Source organism: Somniosus microcephalus, chromosome 11 (assembly GCF_052327205.1).
Source record: "Somniosus microcephalus isolate GS21.2 chromosome 11, FLI_Smic_1.0, whole genome shotgun sequence".
Classification (NCBI taxonomy): domain Eukaryota; kingdom Metazoa; phylum Chordata; class Chondrichthyes; order Squaliformes; family Somniosidae; genus Somniosus; species Somniosus microcephalus.
Window position 1 is genome coordinate 20,931,796 of NC_140997.1, and position 22,730 is coordinate 20,954,525.

At 45.7% G+C, this 22,730-nt stretch overlaps 1 protein-coding gene across 1 annotated transcript in view; it reads left to right on the top strand.

The window, feature by feature from the left end:
* The window catches only part of foxk1 (forkhead box K1), a 126,016-nt gene that overhangs the window by 52,851 nt on the left and 50,435 nt on the right, over nt 1-22,730 (top strand). The window contains exon 2 of the mRNA XM_086000301.1: nt 13,052-13,246. Within this exon, the coding sequence (XP_085856427.1) occupies nt 13,052-13,246 (195 nt within the window). The remainder of the gene's footprint in view (nt 1-13,051; nt 13,247-22,730) is intronic.

Genomic DNA, 22,730 nt, shown 5'->3' on the forward strand with positions numbered 1-22,730 from the left:
ATGAACAGAAGTCAGATTCAGACTCCAGCAGTAAGGAACTGGGTTGTCTAAGAGTACACAATGTGGGTAATGAAGCAGACCTCCAAACTATCTGGGTCACACTTCAGATAGCAGGAGTCCAAGTGAAGATGGAATTGGACACTGGATCGGCATTGACGGTCATGAATAAGCAAGATTACAAAAAGTTATTCCCACATATTCCCCTACGGGATACGGAGATTGTATTGAAAACATACACGGGGCAAAGAGTATACCCCATCGGGAAGATAGAGGTAAAGGTGGTCCACAAGGGCAAAGAAAGCCGAGGAATGGACTTATATGTGCTACCTGAGGGAGGTCCACCACTACTGGGACGGGAGTGGATCAGGAGAATAAATATGGACTGGCATTCCTTAAAAGCACTAACGGTAGGTTCCGGTAAAAAAGATGTCAAACCTAAACGATTGTCCAGAATATTGGACGATGCTAAAGAGGTGTTCCAACAGGGACTGGGAACACTGAGAGGAATTACGGCAACCATCAAGGTTGAAGAACATGCAAACCCGAAATTTTTCAAAGCCAGACCGGTACCTTATGCGATACGACCTGCTGTGGAAGCTGAGCTGGACGGGCTAGAACGTTCAGGAGTACTGTCTAAGGTGGACTGGAGTGAGTGGGCCACGCCTATTGTTCCCGTCATGAAGCGTTCATCGAGCAACAAGCCGGGGGAACCGGGGAAGGTTCGCATCTGTGGAGATTTCAAGATCACTGTTAATCCGGTGCTTCACACGGTGCATATCCGCTTCCGCGGATTGAGGATATCTTCGCTTCGTTGTCTGGCGGGAAACACTTCACCAAGATAGACCTGGCGCAGGCGTACTTACAGATGGAAGTTGAGGAAGAGTCACGCCGGTATCTCACGATCAACACGCATAGAGGCTTGTATCGGTATAATAGACTGGTTTTTGGAGTGGCATCGGCTCCAGCAATTTGGCAGAGGGCCATGGAGCAGGTATTACAGGGAATTCCAGGCACACAATGTTACCTGGACGATATTCTGATTACAGGAGATGATGAGGAGGAACATCTTGCAAATTTGGAACTGGTGCTCACCAGATTGAAGGAATATGGACTTCGAGTTAATCGCCAGAAATGTGAGTTCTTTCAGAAGCGGATCTCGTACTGTGGTCATGTCATTGACCAGGAGGGGCTTCGTAAGTCTCCTGACAAGATCGAAGCTGTTGTGAAGGCTCCCGCTCCGGATAATGTATCCCAGTTGAGGTCGTTCCTAAGGTTGATTAAATTTGGCAGAAACTTATGGTAATAGTTATCCACGGTGCTGCACCCGCTGAACGCTCTTCTGCAGAAGGGAGTACCATGGAAGTGGAGCGAGGACTGTAAGAGGGCCTTTCGCAAAAGCAAGGCATTGATCACCTCGGGAAGTGTTGGCTCACTTCAACCCAACGCTGCCTATTCGTTTGGCTTGTGATGCTTCTCCATATGGTATTGGGGCAGTACTCTCACACAAGTTGCCAAATGGCCAGGAGAGGCCAGTTGCGTTCGCATCCAGATCATTGACCTCCGCTGAGCGCAACTATGCTCCGATAGATAGGGAGGCTCTCGGCCTTGTGTGGGGAGTAAAGAAGTTTAATCATTACCTGCAGGGCCAAAAGTTTACGCTACTGACAGACCACCAGCCGTTGGTATCCATTTTTAACCCTAAGAAGGGTGTTTTGGTGATGACAGCACAGAGGCTCCAGAGATGGTCCCTTTTCCTAGGGGCACATCAATATCAGATTGAATTCAAAGGTACAAAGCAGCATGGTAATGCTGATGGGCTGTCGCGCCTGCCACTACCTACAGCGGAGGAGGCACCGACGGTTGACCCTGTTGAGTTATTTCACTCGACCATCATCGAATGTTTACCAGTCACCAATGCAAGTATTGAAAGAGAAACCAGGAACGACCCGACACTGTCCCGGGTCTACGAAGTGACAGTGAAGGGATGGCCAGCACATGGTGATCCACTGTTACCGGCATTCTCAGCAAGACGAGAACAGCTGTCCGTCTGTCAAGGAACATTGATGTATGGAACAAGGGTGATTATTCCTCCTAAGTTAAGAGAGAGAGTTCTAAAGGAACTGCATGAAGGTCATCTGGGGGGAGTCAAGATGAAAAGCCTTGCTAGGGCTTATGTGTGGTGGCCGGGTATCGACCAACAGATAGAGGATCTGACGAAAAGCTGCTCAGGGTGCCAAAAAGTTCAAAATGCACCTCCGATTGCACCGCTGCATCCATGGGAATGGCCTTCAACCCCATGGCAACGTGTACATATTGACTTTGCTGGTCCATTCATGGACTCCATGTTTTTAATTGCGGTGGACGCACATTCTAAATGGCCAGAAGTGATTAAGATGACTACCACTACCTCGGAAAAGACGATCGCGGTGCTAAGAACGATATTTGCAAGAAATGGATTGCCAGAATAAATATGTTCAGACAACGGACCGCAGTTCGTGTCAGAAGAATTCCAGAAATTCATGAAGAAGAATGGGGTGAAACATTATACCTCTGCCCCATATCATCCGGCTACAAACGGGTTGGCCGAGAGATTTGTACAAACGTTCAAAAAAGCAATAAAGGCCATGAGCGAAGATCAGATTCCACTACAACACAAGGTGGACAATTTCCTACTGGCATATCGAAACGCCACTCATGCAGTGACAAACCAAAGTCCTGCCATGATGTTCTATAACAGGAGGTTGCGGTCCAGGTTGGACTTGTTAAAACCAAATGTGCGGAGGGAAGTCGAAAACAAACAGTTCCAGCATATAAATAACAAGACCACTCGGAGTTTCGAAATGGGACAACCAGTGTTGGCCCGGGACTATAAAAATGAGAAATGGCAATCTGGAACAATTCGGGCCAGACAAGGACCCCTGATGTACACGGTAGATATTGGTGAAAATGTAATACGACGTCATGCTGACCAACTGGTAGAATCGAGAACAAGGGTCGAACCCAGGGTTACGGCAGAGACAACCGTGGAAGAAGTTAGTGAACCTGAAGCATCTACCTCAGAAGTGAATGTACCTGATGATGATGTCCAATCCATAAGAGATCAACTAGATGAGTCACCCCAGCAACGAGAATCAGAGACCCCTGAAAGGCGTTATCCAACTCGGATCAGGAGGCCTCCTCAGAGACTGAATCTTTGAACTGTTTTGCATGAAGTTGTGTGTATATATAATATATGTTATGTTAAATGGGGATATACACTGTTAAGCTAAAAAGGGAGGATTGCGGTGTATGTAACCTGTTCCACCTTAAGAGAACTACCTGAAGAGATGTACTACTTTCTCTTGGCTGCTGTATACTGTAATACCGGTGGTGACCACACCGGTATATAAACGTTGTGTAGTGATTTGCTGGGCAGTTCAGCCCTGACCTCCGAATAGTAAAGACCTGTTAAAGTTATTCTTGTTGTCTGTGTCCAGTGATTTATAATAAACATAACTGGGACACACAGACTCAACAGTTGGCATGTCTATATTTGGTACCGTGGCCACCAAGATTCTGAATTTGGTTTGTCACCTAAGCCACCCAGTGGATGCGGCCTTTGAGCTCTCTATATAGACGGTGTGTTTTTATTTAGATTCTTGGTTAATATGGGAGTCATAAACTATATGCACTGCTGTGTATCTGAAATTAAGATACATCCAGTAAGGCTGCTACATTATTTACGTACTCACTGGAATTGTTGCACAGACAAGTGAAAATTATCTATCAATGTAACATTTTTGGATCTGACATACTTCATACAGTCACATGTATTTTAAAAAGAAAGACAGTCATTTCATTGTTTTCTTCTGACCTGGCGCTGGGTATTTAAGAGCCCCTCCCAATCTACAAGCATTCCTCACCAACATGTTATTGAGCTGGATCTCCAGCTTACAGCAGTTATGTTTTGTGGCCTTCGAGTCGGGCCTAGCTAAACAAGGCTATGCTTTAGGAGAAGAATAATGCACCGTATAATGCAGGACTGTGTATTGTCTGACCTATGAGCAATGCTATGGGAAATAGCAATGGTATGAGAGAAAAAAGAAAGACTTGCATTTATATAGCGCCTTTCGTGACCTTGAGATGTCCCAAAGTGTTTTACAGCCAATTAAATCTTTTATTAAGTATCGTCACGTAGGCTTGTTTTAAAAAAATATATATATTTCTTGGGGTGTGGAAGTCACTGGCAAGCCAGTATTTATTGCCTGTCCCGAACTGCCCTGAAGGCATTAAAAATCAACCAGGTAGTGTGGGACTGGAATCGCATGTGGGCCAGACCAGGTAGGGGTGGCAGGATTCCTTCCCTGAAGGACATTACCAGTTAGGTTCTTGTGATAATTCAGGAACTTTTATGGTCGTTTTCTGATGCTCGCTCACGTTGCTAGATTTACGTACTGAATTCATTTTCCCAATTTGCCATGAGATTCTCAAGCTCTGGGTTTCTAGTACAGGAAACTTTCGTTTAAACGGCGGTTAAATATCCGGAATGCTCCATGCACCGGCAAAATTCAGGAGTCGGTTCAGATAACTTTTTTTTAACCTTTCGTTGCTTCATTTTTCTCCATTTGTGGCTGTGCAAGCGTGTAGCTGAAGCTGTTGCTTAGCTACAGAGATGCTTGCAAGCTGCGCCGACTGTTTTGAAGCTGGGTTTGTTGCTTCAGACAGAGCTCTGAGCTCCGTATGTTTTAACATTAGCGCTCGTTTCTCCGGCAGTGTTGATCGACCGGCACCAGCTCGGTCCCATCAGTGCCGGATACCAGAAAGTTTCCTGTACAATGCCTCAACCACTAGTCTAGCGTACCTATTGAACTCACTAAAACAAGTTATTTTGGCACACCTCTAGACCCTTGTTAGCATTGTTCTAGTTTCCTCTAGACAAGGGCTCTTGCAGAGTGTTTGCACCTCAGATTGCAGTGCTGCCACTAAAGAGCATGAATGATAATTGGTTCTCAATGCTTTGAAGGTGGTTGTACTGATGCTATCTTAATGCCGACACCTGCAACAAAGACTGAAGTAGCTTATAGTTATTATCTTAATATAGGTTTAAAAGATACTGGGTGGGTGTATTTTGTTTCTGTTACATTTGCACTGTGAAATATGGCTTCAGGATTAAAAGAAAAAAATCTGAAAATGCTGGAAACTAAAATAAAAAACAGAAAATGCTGGAAATAAACAGCAGGTCCACCAGCATCTGTAAAGTGAAAAGAGCTTTCAACACTGAGAGTAGAAAAAGGGTCTACGCCGAAAATGTTAAAACATTTCTATCTAATGGACCTAATAGATTGTGGGGTTCAGATGATGCCTTGTGCTCAAGGCACAAGCGGCTTATGACTGCCTGAATCACTCACATTATTACTGCCTTGAAGTCCACTCGTGCATTTTAACACTCTTTTGTTGAGCCCCTATGATGGCTGAGCAATGTTAATGGTGAGTGGGGAAAATACTTGGGACAGTGAGAGCCACTGGCACCATGTTCTAGCATGGGATTCGATTCACAGAGTACTGTGATGTCCGGTGACTCCTCTAAGGGTGATTTGGGTCTCATAGGTTGACACGTCTGAGAAGAGCTTCTGTTGTTCCAAGTATCTGCTAATAGGATTTGTAAAATCAGAAGGTAGCCATTCAGCCCAGCATGCCTGAAGCTCTCTATTATTTCCCATATCCTTTCATAATGCTTTTCAAATAGTTATTTTAAATGGTGTTGGTCTCTGGCTAAATGATCACTTGTGGTAAAGCATTCCACCTTTGTAAAAAGTTCTTCTAACTTTCTCCTTACTCTTCTAGTGATACTCTGGAGTCTGTGGCAACTTGTAACTGAATCACTAACGAGTGGAAACTATCTCATTATTTACACTCAAAACCGTTTAGTATTTTGAAAGCCTCTGGTTCCAGTGAAAAAGGCCCCAATTTTTCAAGCCTTTCATCATGACTATAACCTCATTTTCCTGGTATCATTCCAGTTTGCTGTACACTTTCCATGGCTCAAATATCTTTCCTATAATGGGTGCCCAGAACTGCATGCAATATTCCAACTGTGGCCTAACCAGTCTTTTACCAATTCACCGTCGCTTCCTTTTATACTCCTTGCCCCTATTTTATAACCCAGAATCCCATTTGACGTTGACCTTTTTTACTTGCAGTCCAATCATTTAAAAGATTTTAATATCTGCACCAGTGTTCCCTGTAAGCTGCACTTTGTTCTGCCTGTTTCTTTTAATGCACGGCCCCTTTAAATTTCTGTGCACACGCAGTATTTACAGTGTAAAAGCCAGTGAGCGGCCTGTGCGGGACTTTTCAGATTACTGCGCGGCCGCACGCAAGCACCTTAACAAGAACATTGACCTGCACCCTTAAATCTCTCTCTTCTTCCACTCTTAAGACGTGCATCATTTAGGATATACTTTTTTTGATGGCTGTTTTGCTCCCCCAAGTGTACACTTCTCTGCATTGAGTTGTTTCTGCCATCTACCTGCTTACTAACCTGTCTGTGTTCTCCTGCAATCGCTTGCATTCTCAGTTTGCCAAAGCCCTTACTTGGTATCAGCAGCAAACATCGATATCATTCTCTTTGGTACTCCCACCTCTGAGTCAGAAGGTCATGGGTTCAACCCTCATTCCAGAACTGAGCACTTGCTTTAAGCTGACACTTCAGTGCAATAATGACAGAGTACTGAATTGTCATATGTGCCGTATTCAGATGAGATTCCTCTTAATGTGGCTATCTTCCAATTAATACCATGTGTCTTAATTTTCATGACCAGTCTCCTATACAGCATATTATCAGGTACCTCGTGGAAATCCATATACATTCGTTGCATTCTCTTTTTCGAAGGGCCCATTGAGGCACTTGTCACTGCCTTCTTACGAGAGCAACCCCAACTGTCCCATCCTACTCTCGCACCGACCTTCCCGCCCAGCGCGCCCACTGGGGGCAAATTTTTGCCAATCTCCTCCCCATCCAACTCATTCTCCCCAGCGCTGATCCTGTGGACCCTCTCCGCATCTCCCTCCAGAATGTCCGTTCACTTGCGAACAAGGCCCTTGCCATCCATGAGCTTATTGTGGATGATTGCATCGACACCATGGCCCTGATGGAAACTTGGTTGAGGGGTGATGACACCTTACCCTTAAATGAGTACAGGAACAAGGATGTCTTGCTGCAGTTGTACAGGGCCTTGGTGAGACCACACCTTGAGCATTGTGTGCAGTTTTGGTCGCCTTATCTGAGGAAGGACGTTCTTGCCATGGAAGGAGTTCAGCGAAGATTCACCAGGCTGATACCTGGGATGGCAGGAATGACGTATGAGGAGAGATTGGGACGAATGGGCTTGTACTCGCTGGAGTTTAGAAGAATGAGAAGGGATCTCATTGAAACTTATAAAATTCTGACAGGACTGGACAGACTAGATGCAGGAAGGATGTTCCTGATGGTCGGGGAGTTCAGAACCAGGGGTCACAGTCTAAGGATAAGGGGTAAGCCATTTAGGACAGAAATGAGGAGGAATTTCTTCACCCAGAGAGTGGTGAACCTGTGGAATTCTCTACCACAGAAGGCAGTAGAGGCCAATTCATTAAATATATTCAAGAAGGAGTTGGATATATTTCTTAAGGCTAAAGGGATCAAGGGGTATGGGGAGAAAGCAGGGACCGGGTACTGAATTTGGATGATCAGCCATGATCGCATTGAATGGCGGGGCAGGCTCGAGGGGCCGAATGGCCTACTCCTGCTTCTATGTTTGTATGAAGCCTCCCCGCCTGGCTGTACCTTCCACCACTTGCCCCGCTCAGACCGCCGTGGTGGTGGTGTGGCTCTCATCACCAAATCACACCTTGGTCTGCCCCCTATTCCTCCGGCACTTTCTCCTCCATTTGAGCACCTCACCTTGTTCCACCCCTCTCGCCTCATTTAAAATTCTTGTTCTCTACCACCTACCCAAGTACCATAAAAATTTTATTACCAAGATATCTTCACTGCTTTCCTCCCTCAGCTTCTGCACTGAACAACCTCTCATTCTTGATGATTTCAACCTCCATCTCAATTCATCATGCTCTCTCTCCTCAGAGTTCACTAACCTCCTATCCTCCCTTAATCTCTCCCTCCATGTAAACTTCCCACAGCCCATATTCACGGCCACCCCCTCGACCTTGCCATCTCTCATGGCCTCGCTACTCCCATCGTGTCAATCGCAGATAAGGCCATCTCTGACCACTCCCTCGTATCACTCTCCACCCACATCCCCCTTCCACAATGCCCCCCAACCCTACTTCCTTTTGTGTCCGCCCCTGAAAAAAAACTCTCTCAACTGCACTTATGAAATCCCAACTGTGCAGCCTTTGGCCCTCCATTCACCATGACATTTCTGCAGCTACTGATCTGCTCAACCACACCCTCACCACCACCTTTGATGCCCTAGTCCTTATTAAAACAATTACCCTCTCTCACCCTGGCCACTCCCCCTGGTACGGCTCTCATCTTCGCTCCCTTAAGTCCAAGGGACGCAGACTTGAACAGATATGGCGGACAACTGGTTTAGCCATTCACCGCCAGATCTGGCTGGACCACATAAAGCATTATCGGGTCCTGCTCTCGTCTGCCAAAATTGCTCACTATTCCAAAATCATCCTGGAATGCAAAGATAAACCCCGGCTTCTATTCTCCATTGTTATTGTTAACAGTCTTCTTAAACCACTCTCCCCTGTCTCCTCCACCCTCCCCTCCAATAACAAGTGTGAGGAACTCATGGACTTCTTTGTCTCTAAGATTGAGACCATCAGTTCAGCTGCCTCTGCCACTTCCCTTCCTTCCCCTAGCCCACCAGGTCAAACTTCCTCTAAGGTTCCCCCCCTGCCCTAGCCCTGAACTCACATTTTTCTCCAGTTTCTCTCTGATCTCCCCTCATGACCTCTCCGCGCTCATCTTGCCCATGAGACCCACTTCCTGCTCCCTCGACCCTATTCCTACCGAACTCCTGACCACCCAACTTCCTTTTTTGGCTCCCATGTTAGCTGACATTGTTAACAGTTCTCTCTCCTCAGGTTCTGTCCCCCTCTCTCTCAAATCTGCCGTCATCACCCCTCAAAAAAAAAAAAAAAAAAAAAACAACCCTTCACCCTACTGTCCTTCCAACCACCCCCTGTCTCCAGCTCTCCAGTCCTTGAACGTGTTGTCACCTCCCAAATCTGTACCCATCTTGCCTGCAGATCCATGTAACCCCACTATTTAAAAAGGGTGGCAGAGAAAAAACGGGGAATTATAGACCGGTAAGCCTGACATTGGCAGTGGGGAAAATGCTCGAGTCCATTATAAAAGATGTAATAGCAGAGCACTTGGAAAACAGTGACAGGATCGGACAAAGTCAACATGGATTTACAAAAGGTAAATCATGCTTGATTAATCTACTAGAATTTTTTGAGGATGTAACTGGTAGAATAGATAAGGGAGAACCAGTGGATGTGGTGTATTTGGATTTTCAGAAGGCTTTCGATAAGGTCCCGCATAAGAGATTAGCGTGTAAAGTTAAAGCACATGGGATTGGGGGTAAGGTACTGTCTTGGATAGAGAACTGGTTGGCAGACAGGAAGCAAAGAGTTGGAATAAACGTGTCTTTTTCCGAGTGGCAGGCAGTGTCTAGTGGGGTACCGCAGGGATCGGTGCTAGGACCCCAGCTATTCACAATATATATAAATGATCTAGACAAGGGAACTAGATGTAATATCTCCAAGTTTGCAGACGACACAAAGCTGGGTGGGCGTGTGTGCTGTGAGGAGGATGCAGAGAAACTCCAGTATGATTTGGACAGGTTGGGTGATTGGGCAGATGCATGGCAGATGCAGTATAATGTGGATAAATGCGAGGTTATCCACTTCGGTGGCAAAAACAGGAAGACCGATTATTATCCGAATGGCAATAGATTGGGAAAAGGGGCAGTGCAACGAGACCTGGGTGTCCTTGTGCACCAGTCGCTGAAGTAAGCATGCAGGTGCAGCAGGCAGTTAAGAAGGCAAATGGTATGTTGGCCATCCTAGCGAGAGGATTTGAGTACAGGAGCAAGGATGTCTTGCTCCAGTTGTACAGGGCCTTGGTGAGACCACACCTTGAGTATTGTATGCAGTTTTGGTCGCCTTTATCTGAGGAAGGATGTTCTTGCCATGGAGGGAGTGCAGCGAAGATTCACCAGACTGATACTTGGGATGGCAGGAATGACGTATGAGGGGAGATTGGGTCGATTAGGCTTATATTCGCTAGAGTTTAGAAGAATGACAAAATTCTAACAGGACTAGACAGACTAGATGCAGGAAGGATGTTCCCGATGGCGGGGGAGTCCAGAACTAGGGGTCACAGTCTAAGGATAAGGGGTAAGCCATTTAGGACTGAGATGAGGAATTTCTTCACCCAGAGAGTGGTGAACCTGTGGAATTCTCTGCTACACAGGGCGGTGGAGGCCAATTCATTAAATATATTCAAGGAGGAGTTAGGTATATTTCTTGAGGCTAAAGGGATATGGGGAGAAAGCAGGGACAGGGTACTGAATTTGGATGATCAGCCATGATCTCATTAAATGGCGGAGTGGGCTCGAGGTGCTGAATGACCTACTCCTGCTCCTATCTTCTATGTTTCTGGGATGCATGCCATCTATTTTTAATCCTATTAACTTTTTCATGCAGTTTCCTTTTGAATGCTCCCCTTTAGCAGTGGACATTTCACATTCTCAGATACTCCTACAGTCCTACTTTCACCGTACTCTGTCAAAACTCATCTGACATTCCCGGGCTCTTGTACAAGATGGCCCCTTTCATCTCATGTTAAATTGTTTTTTTTTTGACTATCCTTTTATTTCTTATAAAAACCCCTTGCTATTTCCCATTAAGGTGAGCATCAGTCTTCTTTATACTCCCTCTTGGAGCCTTTATAATTTTTTATTTCTTCCTTTCTGTACCTCGTGTTTCTTCTCTGTTATCATATGATTGTTTAAAGCTCATTTTTGCCGTGGCTTCTTTTGATCTACAGGACCTCTGCTTCTGATGTGCCCCTTCCATTCCCAGTTCAAATGTACTTGGCTTGTCCCTTCGCCAGCATTCTTCCACTGCTGCTGCTTCTGCCATTTCTCCAACCAGTTAATCTGGGTTAGGTCCTCTTTCATGCAGTTTAATTTTAATTAAATTGGATTGTCAGCAATTTTCACCAAGAAGAGGTTAGACATAAGACTGTTTAGTCTTGTTGTTTAGCAAGTCTGGTAGTCAATTTATTTTTCTCTCTGTGCATAACAGGATGTTACCAAATTGTATTTTTTTTAAACTCCGTTCGCTCCCTTCCCCCAAAAGCACGGTGGCATAGTGGTTAGCACTGTTGCCTCACCGCGCCAGAGACCCGGGTTCGAATCCAGCCTCGGGCGACTGTCTGTGCGAACTCCGCACATTCTCCCCGTGTTTGCGTGGGTTTTCTCCGGGTGCTCCGGTTTCCTCCCACAGTCCAAAGATGTGCGGGTTAGGTTGATTGGCTATGATAAATTGACCCTTAGTGTTAGGGGGATTAAATACGTGGGGTTACGGGGATCGGGTGGGATATGTGTCGGTGCAGGCTCGATGGGCCGAAATGGCCTCTATCTGCGCTGTGGGGTTTCTGTGATAAACCATGTCCCTTTTTAAAAATAAGTTCCTGTTCTGTACCACCAGACTGCCCGATCCTTCGTATTCCTTACAATTATACAAACATTACTTTATGCTTTTTTTTTTGCATTGTTGTTGCCAACAGCAGCTCTGACTGCAATAGAAGTGGGCCCATGTAGGTCAGCAAAGCTGTTTCTCACTTGCTGACCTGACCTATGTGGACATTGCCTTGGTCTGGTGACCAGAAGATGAAGTTAACTGCCTGGCCTAAAAATATGTACATGCAAACTCGATCACAGACAATGCCACCTCACACCACTTCCTTGTATCTTCCCCCCCCCCCCCCCCCCCCCCGCCTTCTTTTCTCCGCTACCAACTGTTTCCTTAAACCCCTCTCCCCTGCCCTTTCCAGCCTCACCAACAACAAGTATAAGGAGCTCATGGACATCTTTCATCAGTGAGATTCAGACCATTTGTTCAACTGCCTTTGCTGCTGTCTGGATCACTTTCTGAAATAGCTGAGTGCCTGGTGGCCAATAACTAGATTAACGAATGCTGTAAACAGTGGCAATTTGGTGATCAGCGTTGCTAACTCGCGCAGAACCTGACTGGCATCACAACTATCAATTATTCCGACTGCGCTTTAAATTCTGTGGCACAGAAATCCAGTACTGAACATTAGCTACTGGCAATCTGTGGCACAGTGCTTCCTGTTTCACTGGCTGCACAGTGGTCCTGCTTTACACAAGTTATATAAATGTAAAAAGAAAAAATGGCAAATGCTGGCAATCTCAAATAGAAAATGCCAAAAATACATAAGGGATTAGTCACAGTGGGAGGGGAAGGGAGGTGAAGAGAGATTAATGTTTTGGGGTAGGACATGTCAGCAGAATTGTGAAAGTGCAAAAAGAATTAATTGCATACGGATGGAGCATTTCAGTGACGTACTAGGGCAGCCTGGGTAGCTGAAAATGCAGCGGTTTTGCTGCTTGTGCAACCTTGACTAACGCTGAAGAGGAAAATGCCTGTGTACTCGATTTTGATGGGTACCAGGAGGTTTGTAACCAAAGTTTGAAAACTTAACCTTTTGCATTTTAGTAGTCAATGGATTGCTTTGTAGAGCGAGAGATTTTAACCTTGTTCGTGCAGCTAGATCGGTTACATGAATATCCTATCTGGACTGCTTATGTGGTCAATGTTCCCTCTAAGCTGCATAGCCGCGCAGCAATGGGAAAGGTCCCGCGCAGACAACTCACCAGCTTTTTCCATTGGAAGTACCGCGCGTGCACAGAAATTGAAAAGAAACCGGCCGCGCAGAACAAAGCGCAGTTTACAGGGAGCATTGTATGCGATCTGTTCTTTCTCTCAATCCATTGCTGACTTGTTTTCCCCTTTTTCTTTTCAGGTGCATGTTTCGTTTTCCCAGCACTGTGATAAAGATTACATTTACATCGCTTTACTGTAAGCAGGAGGTGAAGGAGGAGCAGCCACCGTCTCCCATCCGTCCACTCCGCCCACAGATCTCGCCACTCAAAATTAACATTCCCGATCCAAACATCGACCTGGTCAGCCCCATCCCCTCACCCACTGGCACCATCAGGTAGGAGCCTTAAACACACCGAGAGTTGTATCTAGCTTGTCTCCAATGAGAGGGAGAGTGGCACTGTATGTCTCTACCCTGAGTTCTCCCAGAGCCCTGAGTGCTGTTCCCTGGCAGAAGGAAGAGACTTGCTGTTGGGTATTGGGACAGTGAATGTGGCAGCAGGACTGCCTGCAAGCGTGGCCCAGGCTTCCCCGAGATGGGCAGTTTACTGCACCAGAATTGTGGTTACAGACCCCTTGTTCTTCGACTCCCATGACCGAGCATTGGGAACTATGTGGAATTTTGTTTTATTACTAAGTTGGAGGTTTTGTGTGTGTGTGTAACAGAGTTCATTATCAATGCATTGAACTATATGTTTTTGGTTCGTTTAAGCAAGCATTTTTACAATAGCTATAGAGGCTATTCTTCTGTCATGTTCCTTACTATGTGACTGAAACAGGTCTTTTATTATCTTGCCTGTGATGCAGTAAGGATTAACTTGTATACGCACAGTTGGGCTACTAGCTCAGCGAAGAAGATAACTGCTGTACCAGCCCTGGTTTGATGTGTAGAAGCATCAAAGGTTAATCTGGTCAGATATATATGCTGTGACCATATCGGTGTTCAATTTTTAACTGGTTGGGTGAAAACTAGCTTTAAAGGCTGTTTTTATTTTTTAATTTCAGGCATCAGAGACTATTTTTTCCAATGCGGGGAGTGGGGAAGAATCCTCTTTCCCCAAATGAACAGTGACACTTGGTAGAGAAAAGAAAATCAGGTTAATGAAAGGAGTTATAAGTTTAAAAAATAAGTAGCCAGTATAAGGTATATTAATTTGAAACGGGTTAAAAGTAGTTTGAAATAAAAATAGAGAAGGTGAACGTGGGAAATAGAATGGAAGCTAAATGGGAAGACTGGGCAGACACAAGTTTAAAAAACATTTTTAAAGACGTCTGCAACAGGATGAGGCAGCTGCAGCAATCTGTGATCAGGAATAGAACAGGGAGTTGCAGACAGACACCATCAAAATTAACCAGGAACGTTGTGAATTGTATAGTCTTCTGCATCAGTCGGAATCGCAGGCAGCAGTCTCCCGAGTATGAGCCCTTTTTTTGCAAGCCTTAGATTCCAAAGTTAGACCTGCTTAATCCGATCATTTTTTTAAAAAAATGAGCTAACTGAGGTACAAAGTGCAATAGTGGACATGCAGGAGGTCTGTTTACAGCTTGCTGAGGTGGAAAGAATTTATAGCTAGCTGAGGTGAAAAGGGCAATAGTGGACATGCTGTTGGGCTTGGGTGAGTACAAAATAAATTCCTGCCCAAGTTGGAGCCAGTATTACTGAAAGTCTTTGAACAGATATCTCGGGATCCCGAACTCTCAGTAATGCTCTTATTTCAGTGTTGGCAAATAAATGGAAGAACCTCATTCCACTACTTGTAGCTACAGGCTTATCTTGGTATTAAATATTGGCCGCAAAGTACTGACGAAGGTGCTGACATTCCGTATAGAAGCAGGGCTTCCACATATTGTAGATAGTGATCAGGTAGGATTTGCAAAAGGCCGTTACTCTGGACAAGCTTGCACACATTTTCAGACTCTTGCTCTGGAATTCCCTGCCTAAACCTCTCCGCCGCTCTACCTCTCTTTCCTCCTTTTAAGATGCTCCTTAAAACCTACCTCTTTGACCAAGCTTTTGGTCATCTGCCCGAATTTCTTATGACTCTCGGTGTCAATTTTTTGTCTTGTAACACTCCTGTGAAGCGCCTTGGGGCGTTTTACTATGTTAAAGGTGCAATATAAATACAAGTTGTTGTTGTTGTTGTAGTTAGTGCCATACCCCAAGGCCTTCTGATTAGATGCTGAGAAGGTGTTCAACAGGATCGAGCGAAGGTACCTGTTCTATAGCTTGGAGAAATTTAGCTTTGACCCTAGTTTCATCTGTAGGATAAGAGTTCTGCACAAGGATGGCTGCTTTCTCCATTACTATTGGTAGGTGTCTAAGAATCCCGAGCAATTGGCATAAGGCCAGACCCTCTCGTAAGGTTCAAGGGTACAAAAATAGAAGATTTGCTTATATGCAGATGATTAGTATTGTTACCGGAAGCGCTCGTGCCTAACGATGCTAATCAGGATTATGGCCCAATTTTAGGATACAGTGTTATGGGGAAAGTTAGAGGTTCTTTCGTTAAACAACTTAATTTTACTAAGGGTTTGAAGTTGCAAAATGAAATGTTGCCCTCCTCTGATAAATATCTACTTGCCTATGTTGACTGGATTAATACGATGGCAAAATATTGCGGATGCTGGAAATCTGAAATAACAACAGAAAATGCTGGAAATACTCAGCAGGCCAGGCAGCATCCATGGAGAGAGAAACAGAGTTAACGTTTCAGGTCTGGGACCCTTCATCAGAACTGGAGAAAGCTGGAAATGTAACAGATATTGAGCAGGTGCAGAGATGGGGGTGGGGGGGGTGGTCTGGAGAGGAGGAAGGAATTGAAAGAACATACTGTGGAAAAAGTTGCAAATGGGAATGGCAAAATCATACAGCATGAAAAATGGGGGCAGGGATTATTATCTGAAATTGTTGAACTCAATGTTGAGTCCGGAAGGCTGTAAAGTGCCTAATCGAAAGATGAGGTGCTGTTCCTCGAGCTTACGTGAGCTTCATTGGAACAATGTAATAGGCCGAGGACAGAGAGATCAGAGTGGGAGTGAAGCGGAGAATTAAAGTGACCGGCGACTGGGTGCTCAGGGTCACCCTTATGGACTGAACGGAGGTGTTCCGCAAAGCGGTTGCCCAATCTGCGTTTGGTCTCCCCAATGTAGAGGAGACTGCATCGTGAGCAGCGAATACAGTGTATTAAACTGCAAGAAGTACAAGTAAATCGCTGTTTCACCTGGAAGGGGCGTTTGGGGCCCTGGACAGTGGGAAGGGAGGAGGTAAAAGGGCATGTGTTGCATCTCCTGTGCTTGCACGGGAAGGTGCCAGGTGAAGGAGAAGGGCTGTTGGGGGTGAGTGAGGAGTGGACCAGGTTGTCGCGGAGGGAGTGGTTCCTTCGGAATGCTGAAAGGGGAGGTGAGGGGAAGATGTGTTTGGTGGTGGGATCACGTTGGAAGTGGCGGAAATGGCGGAGGATGATCCGTTGAATGTGGAGGCTGGTGGGGTGAAAGGTGAGGACAAGGGGAACCTTATCATGGTTCTGGGAGAGAGGGGAAGGGGTGAGAGCAGAAGTGCGGGAAATGGAACGGACACGGTCAAGGGCTGTGTCAACCACAGTAGAGGGGAATCCTCGGTTGAGGAAAAAGGAAGACATGTCGGAAGCACTGGTATGGAAGGTGGCATCGTCGGAGCAGATGCAGCGGAGACGGAGAAACTGGGAGAATGGAATAGAGTCCTTACAGGAAGCGGGGTGGGAGGAAGTGTAGTCCAGGTAGCTGTGGGAGTCGGTGGGCTTGTAGTGGATGTTTGTCGAAAGCTGATCGCCAGAAATGGAGACGGAGAAGTCAAGGACGGGAAGGGAAGAGTCGGCGATGGACCATGTGAAGGTGAGGGAAGGGTGGAAATTGGAAGGAAAGTGAATGAACTTATCTAGTTCAGGGCGAGAGCAGGAAACGGTACCGATACAGCCATCGATGTACCGGAAAAAGAGGTGAGGGAGGGGACTTGAGTAGGACTGGAACAAAGAGTGTTCCACATATCCCATGAACAGGCAGGCATAGTTAGGGCCCATGCGGGTTCCCATAGCAACACCTTTAATTTGGAGGAAGTGAGTAGAGTCAGAGGAGAAGATGTTCAATGTGAGAACAAGTTCAGCTAGGCGGAGGAGGGTGGTGGTGGATGGGGACTGGTTGGGCCTCTGTTCAAGGAAGAAACGGAGCGCCCTAAGGCCGCCCTGGTGGGGGATGGAGGTGTAGAGGGCTTGTACGTCCATAGTGAAAAAGAGACGGTTGGGGCCAGGAAACTCTTAAAGTGGTAGAGGGCGTCGGAAGAGTCGCGAATGTAGGTGGGAAGAGACTGGACAAGGAGAAAAAATAGTCGAGACAGGAAGAGATAAGTTCCGTGGGGCAAGAACAGGCTGAAACGATGGGTCTACCAGGGCAGTCCTGTTTGTGGATCTTGGGAAGGAGGTAGAAGCGGGCTGTGCGGGGTTGGGGAACTGTGAGGTTGGCGGCCATGGAGGGAAGCCTCCAGAGGAGATGAGGTCAGTGACAGACTTGGAAACAATGGCTTGATGTTTGCTAGTGGGGTCATGGTCCAGGCGGAGGTAGGAGGAGGTGTTGGAGAGTTGGCGTTCAGCTTCCGCACAGTAGAGGTCGGTTCGCCAAACAACAACAGCACCACCCTTATCAGCAGGTTTAATGATAATGTTAGGGTTGGATCGGAGAGAACGGAGTGCTGCAAGTTCAGAGGGGGGCAGGTTGGAGTGAGTGAGGGGAGCAGAGAAATTGAGACAGCCGATGTCACGTCAGCAGTTTGCAATGAAAAGATCTAGAGAGGGCAAGAGGCCAGAGGGAGGGGTCCAAGTAGAACGAGAATTTAGAAAGCGGGAGAAAGGGTCAGCCGTGCGGGGGGGGGAAGACTCCTGGCCAAAGAAGTGGGCACGGAGACGAAGGCGACGGAAGAAGAGCTCAGCATCGTGCTGAGCTCGAAATTCATTCAGATGGGGGTGTAAGGGGATGAAGCTCAGGCCTTTGCTGAGGACTGATCGTTCGAGGTCAGAGAGGGGAAGGTCAGAGGGGATAGTGAAAACACGGCACGGGGTGAGATTGGAAGAAGGGATGGGATCAGAGGAAAGTGAAGGGGAAGAAGGTTCCGGAGGGGCATTGGTGTCCAAGAGTTGATGAAGCTTGCGATCCTTGACATCAGAAAGGAAGAAAAGAAGTTTTTTGTTGAAGCGTCGGATGAGTCGAAGGATGAAGTGGAACTGTGGACCCGGACAGCTTTGAGATAGAGTGCATCAGTGCTGCTGAAGAGAGAGGTCGAGATTGACTGGATTAAGACTGACTTGTCGCATTTTACGGTAGTCTTGTTGTATAAGATAGAAGTCACCTCTTGTGTTGTAATTTTTCTTTGTTCCAATTTGGGAAGAGTGGGCACTGTGTGCGCCAGTCTCTGTGTTTATATCATCGCCTGGCATGGCTCTTCCCTTGAGTTTTTAGAGGGTTATAGGTAAGAAGACCAATTTTTTTGTACATACGCTAGTGGGGCGGTTACATAGAATTACATAGAATATGCAGCACAGAAAGAATTACATAGAATATGCAGCACAGAAAGAATTACATAGAATACACAGCACAGAAAGAATTACATAGAATACACAGCACAGAAAGAATTACATAGAATACACAGCACAGAAAGAATTACATAGAATACACAGCACAGAAAGAATTACATAGAATACACAGCACAGAAAGAATTACATAGAATACGCAGCACAGAAAGAATTACATAGAATACGCAGCACAGAAAGAATTACATAGAATACGCAGCACAGAAAGAATTACATAGAATACACAGCACAGAAAGAATTACATAGAATACGCAGCACAGAAAGAATTACATAGAATACACAGCACAGAACAGAAACAGACCATTCAGCCCAACCAGTCTGTGCTGGTGTTTATACTCCACACTGCTCTCCTCCAATTCCATCGGCCTCATCTCAGCCTTTCAGCATATCTTTCTATTCCCTTTTCTCTCAAGTACTCGTCTAGTTTCCTTTTGGAAGTATGTAAGCTATTTGCCTCGACCACTTCCTGTGGTAGCGAGCAATGTTCCCCCTAAGGTGCGCGGGCGGTTGCCGGGCATCGATCAGGAGGTCCTGCGCAGGTCACTCACAAGCTGGTGCTGCTGGAAGGTACCGCACGAGTGCAGCCACGCAGCAAATTTAAAGGGACCGCGCACGAGAAAAGGAGAGGGAACATTGTTAGCGAGTTCCACATTCTGACCACTCTGAGTAAAGAGATTTCTCCTCATTTCTCTCTTAGATTATTTAGCAACTGTTTTGTATTTATGGCCCCTAGTTTTGGATTCTCCCACAAGTGGAAACAGTCTCTCCGCATTTACCCCGTCCAACCCATTCATAATTTTAAAGACCTTTATCGGGCTAGCTCTAAGTCTTCTAAAGCCCCGACCTGTTCAATCTTTCCCGATAGCTGTAATCTCTCAGTTCTGGTATCATCCTTGTAAATCTTTCTTGCCCTTTCTCCAGTGCTTCTCTGTCCTTTTTATAGTATGGAGACCAGAACTGTGCACAGTACTCGTGAGTGTGGCCTGACCCCAGGGTCTTCTACAAGTTTAACATAACCGTTCTTCTTCTAACATGGGGGGGAAAAAGAGCCACTGGAATAACGGATTGATCTTTAGTGGAATATGTGTAGCAAATGCCATAAGATGCAAAGGTCTACAGTATTTCATAAGGAATGTGAGCTACAAAGGGGCCAGAAATTGACGCAGCGCAGGTTCACGATGCAAGCATACTTGCAAGACGAAGTAAATTCATTGAAGATGTGAAACCCGTGCATCTGCTGTTAATGGCCCCCCAGTAAGGTCATCGTGCCCAGAGACAGCTGCTGCTGTGATGTGGAACAGTCAGCACTTTTCACTTTTTTGATTTTTAAAGTTGCAAGGAAAAGGATTCAACTGCCCAATGCAATTAGTTACTGGTGCTGAGAAATGTAAATGTAATTTGAAAAGACATTGTACATGCCACTTTCAAGGTAAAGTTTTGGTTTATGTAATCCTCTATGGATGCATTACAGACTAATACTTGGCTGGATTGTGCTACACAGCAGTAACTGATCAAGAGCTCAGATGATGTCCTAATTCAATTGAATGGAGTGATTGAACTTTATAGTTCCAAGGTGCTTGCTGCCTAGCAAACCATAGCTACGCATTTTAAAAAAAAGTAGTGTATTTTAATTAAAAGTAATAAATGGGCAAAAATAACTATATGTAAACAGACTGAAATAGAAGTGATTTTAGTTGAGCGGTTTGATATTGTGAAATATAGTGCCGTGTTATGCAGAGGATAATGGATATAGTCAGTGAAATACAGGATCAAAATCTAGTTGAGTTCTGTAAGAGTGTAGGTTGGGTGGAATTTTATACTCGAGCAACTCTTGGATTTTTGTGTTTTAAATTTATTCCGAGCTATTGGGAGGGTAGGATGGTTCCAGTGAGGATACTTGCCTGCGAGGATATTCTTTAGGCCAGAACAAAGTGCGATGAATTAGAATTTTGAGAGAGTTCAATGGAGGAGCACATAGTGTGTGGAGTGGAGGGATACAGGTTCAATCCACCTGGCTGAGTTTCCAATCTCGGTGGCATTGCTGTCGCGAGGGCAATAGTTAGAAGGGAAGTTGTTTCTGTGCTGGCAACTGGCTAAATAGTCACATTTGTGGAGGTGTTGGTGACGGGCGCTTGCTCTCTTAGCTGCTGGAGATACGTGGCCCAGTGAGACGTGTATCTGGAGAAAAGATCAAACATGGGCTTTCGTACTTTCAAAAGCCTTTGGGAACATAGGAAATGGAGTAGGCCATTCAGCCCTTTGAGCCTGTTCTGTCATTCAGTTTGGTCATGGCTGATCTGTATCTAACTCAGTTTATCCGCCTTGGTTCCGTGACCCTTAACACCCATACCTAACCGAAACGTATCAATCTCTGTTCTGAAACTTTCAATTGACCTCCAGCCTCAACTGCTTTTTTGGGGGAGAGAAGAGGTTGTGCTGAGAAGTGACATCATGCTCCTGTGGGATGGTCAAAACCCAAATGAAATCCGGATACTAGCCATGGCGTGGAAGGGGAGGAGCAAGGGACCAAGTGCTAATATGATTGGGTATGGTAGTGTATTGGTTATGCTATTGGACTGGTAATCCAGGCGCGAGTTCATGAAGCTGTGCTGAAAATCCAGCTCGTTCACAGGTTTCCTTTCCTAAAGGACACAGTCGTCCTTACCCGGTCTGGCCTATATGTGACTCCGGTCCCACGCTCGTTCACTGTGTTCTTTAGGAAAGGAAACCTGTCGTCCTTACCCGGTCTGGCCTCTGTGACTCCAGTCCCACGCCAACATGGTTGACAGAAGTGCCCTGGGAAGTGGCCTAGCAAGCCACTCGGTTGTATCCAAATCGTTACCACACGGACTGCAGCGGTTCAAGAATGCTTACCACCACCTTGAGGCAACTAGGGATGGCTAATAAATACCTACATCCCGAAAATGAATTTAAAAAATAAATGCTAATACTAGAGCCCTTGGAACATTGCAGAGGAGAGGTAAAGGGCACAGAATAGGATACGAGGGAAACCGTACCGCAACCAAGGGGCTGCCATTCACTTGTGAGCCTTGACGGTGATTGTCGATAGGGTGTTTGACTGAGAGGCGTATAATCAGTTCCTGTCCAAGCTTGACATTCACACTTGCACTTGCAGCAATAGAGCAGTCAGAAATGGGAACCATGACTGTTTGTTTATTTTTCTCCCCTCCCCCGTAACTCCGGTGAGCTGAGGCCAGTTATAGTGGCCCTAATCATCAGCTAATCCACCACTGAGTGAAGCTGGTGTCTTTCTGTTCTGAATAGCTCAGCTACTTGTTGAATAAACTCAAGTCATTGGGGGAAAATAAAATCTTTGACGGATCTAAAAATGTTTTAAGCTTTGCTGCTGTAAGGCGAAGCAAGTATTGATAAATAATGAATGTGCCAAATCCCTTGGTAAGTCCTTGCAGGCAGAGTGGCTAAGTACACAATATGGAGTTTTGCTGAGGTAGCCGATCTCAGCGGTGTGGGATTGTCTGGGTTCAAACCAGCCAGTTCAACTTTGAGGAAAAAATTTAGCCAATGTTCCTGATCGTTATCCCGTGACGTCGGATGGAAGGGAGTATATTTGGTGAAAACACGATTGAGTTTGGCTGTGATGGTCTTTTTTTTTTCTCTTTCTCCCCCAAGTTGGCTACCTTGCCACTGTCCAGGCTCACTTGGGTGATGTACCAGCAGGCTGCCCCTGCCCATGGAATGGGTTAACAACTTCTGGTGAGCTGGGGTAACAGGAGAAAGGCAGAGGGAGTTTTATTCCAAAAAGACATGATGATGGGTGGGAGGAGGCTCGAGTGGAGCCTAAAGGCTGGCATGGACTTGTTGGACTAAATGGCCTGTTTCTGTGCCATAGATTCTATGTAAGACGCCTACAAATAATTTAAGAGCCAATCCTTGGATGATTTTGTGAAGTCTGCGAGTTTAAGCCATCATCACTAGACTGAAGCTTTGAATTATAAATGGAGATTTTATTGAAATTCTACAAATATGGAACAGAACTCCTTTGTGTGCTTTTTTTCTTTTTTCTTATTTTTCTTGTGAATAACTGCAGACAGGACACCTGAAGGTAAATAGCTTTCCCCTGACATGGTGCGAGTCTGTTGTGAAATGGAAGCTGATGCTGTCTTTGGGCTCTTCAGAGGTTTTTTCGTTTTCTAACAATTTGAGTTTGGAAACAGTTTCTGGATG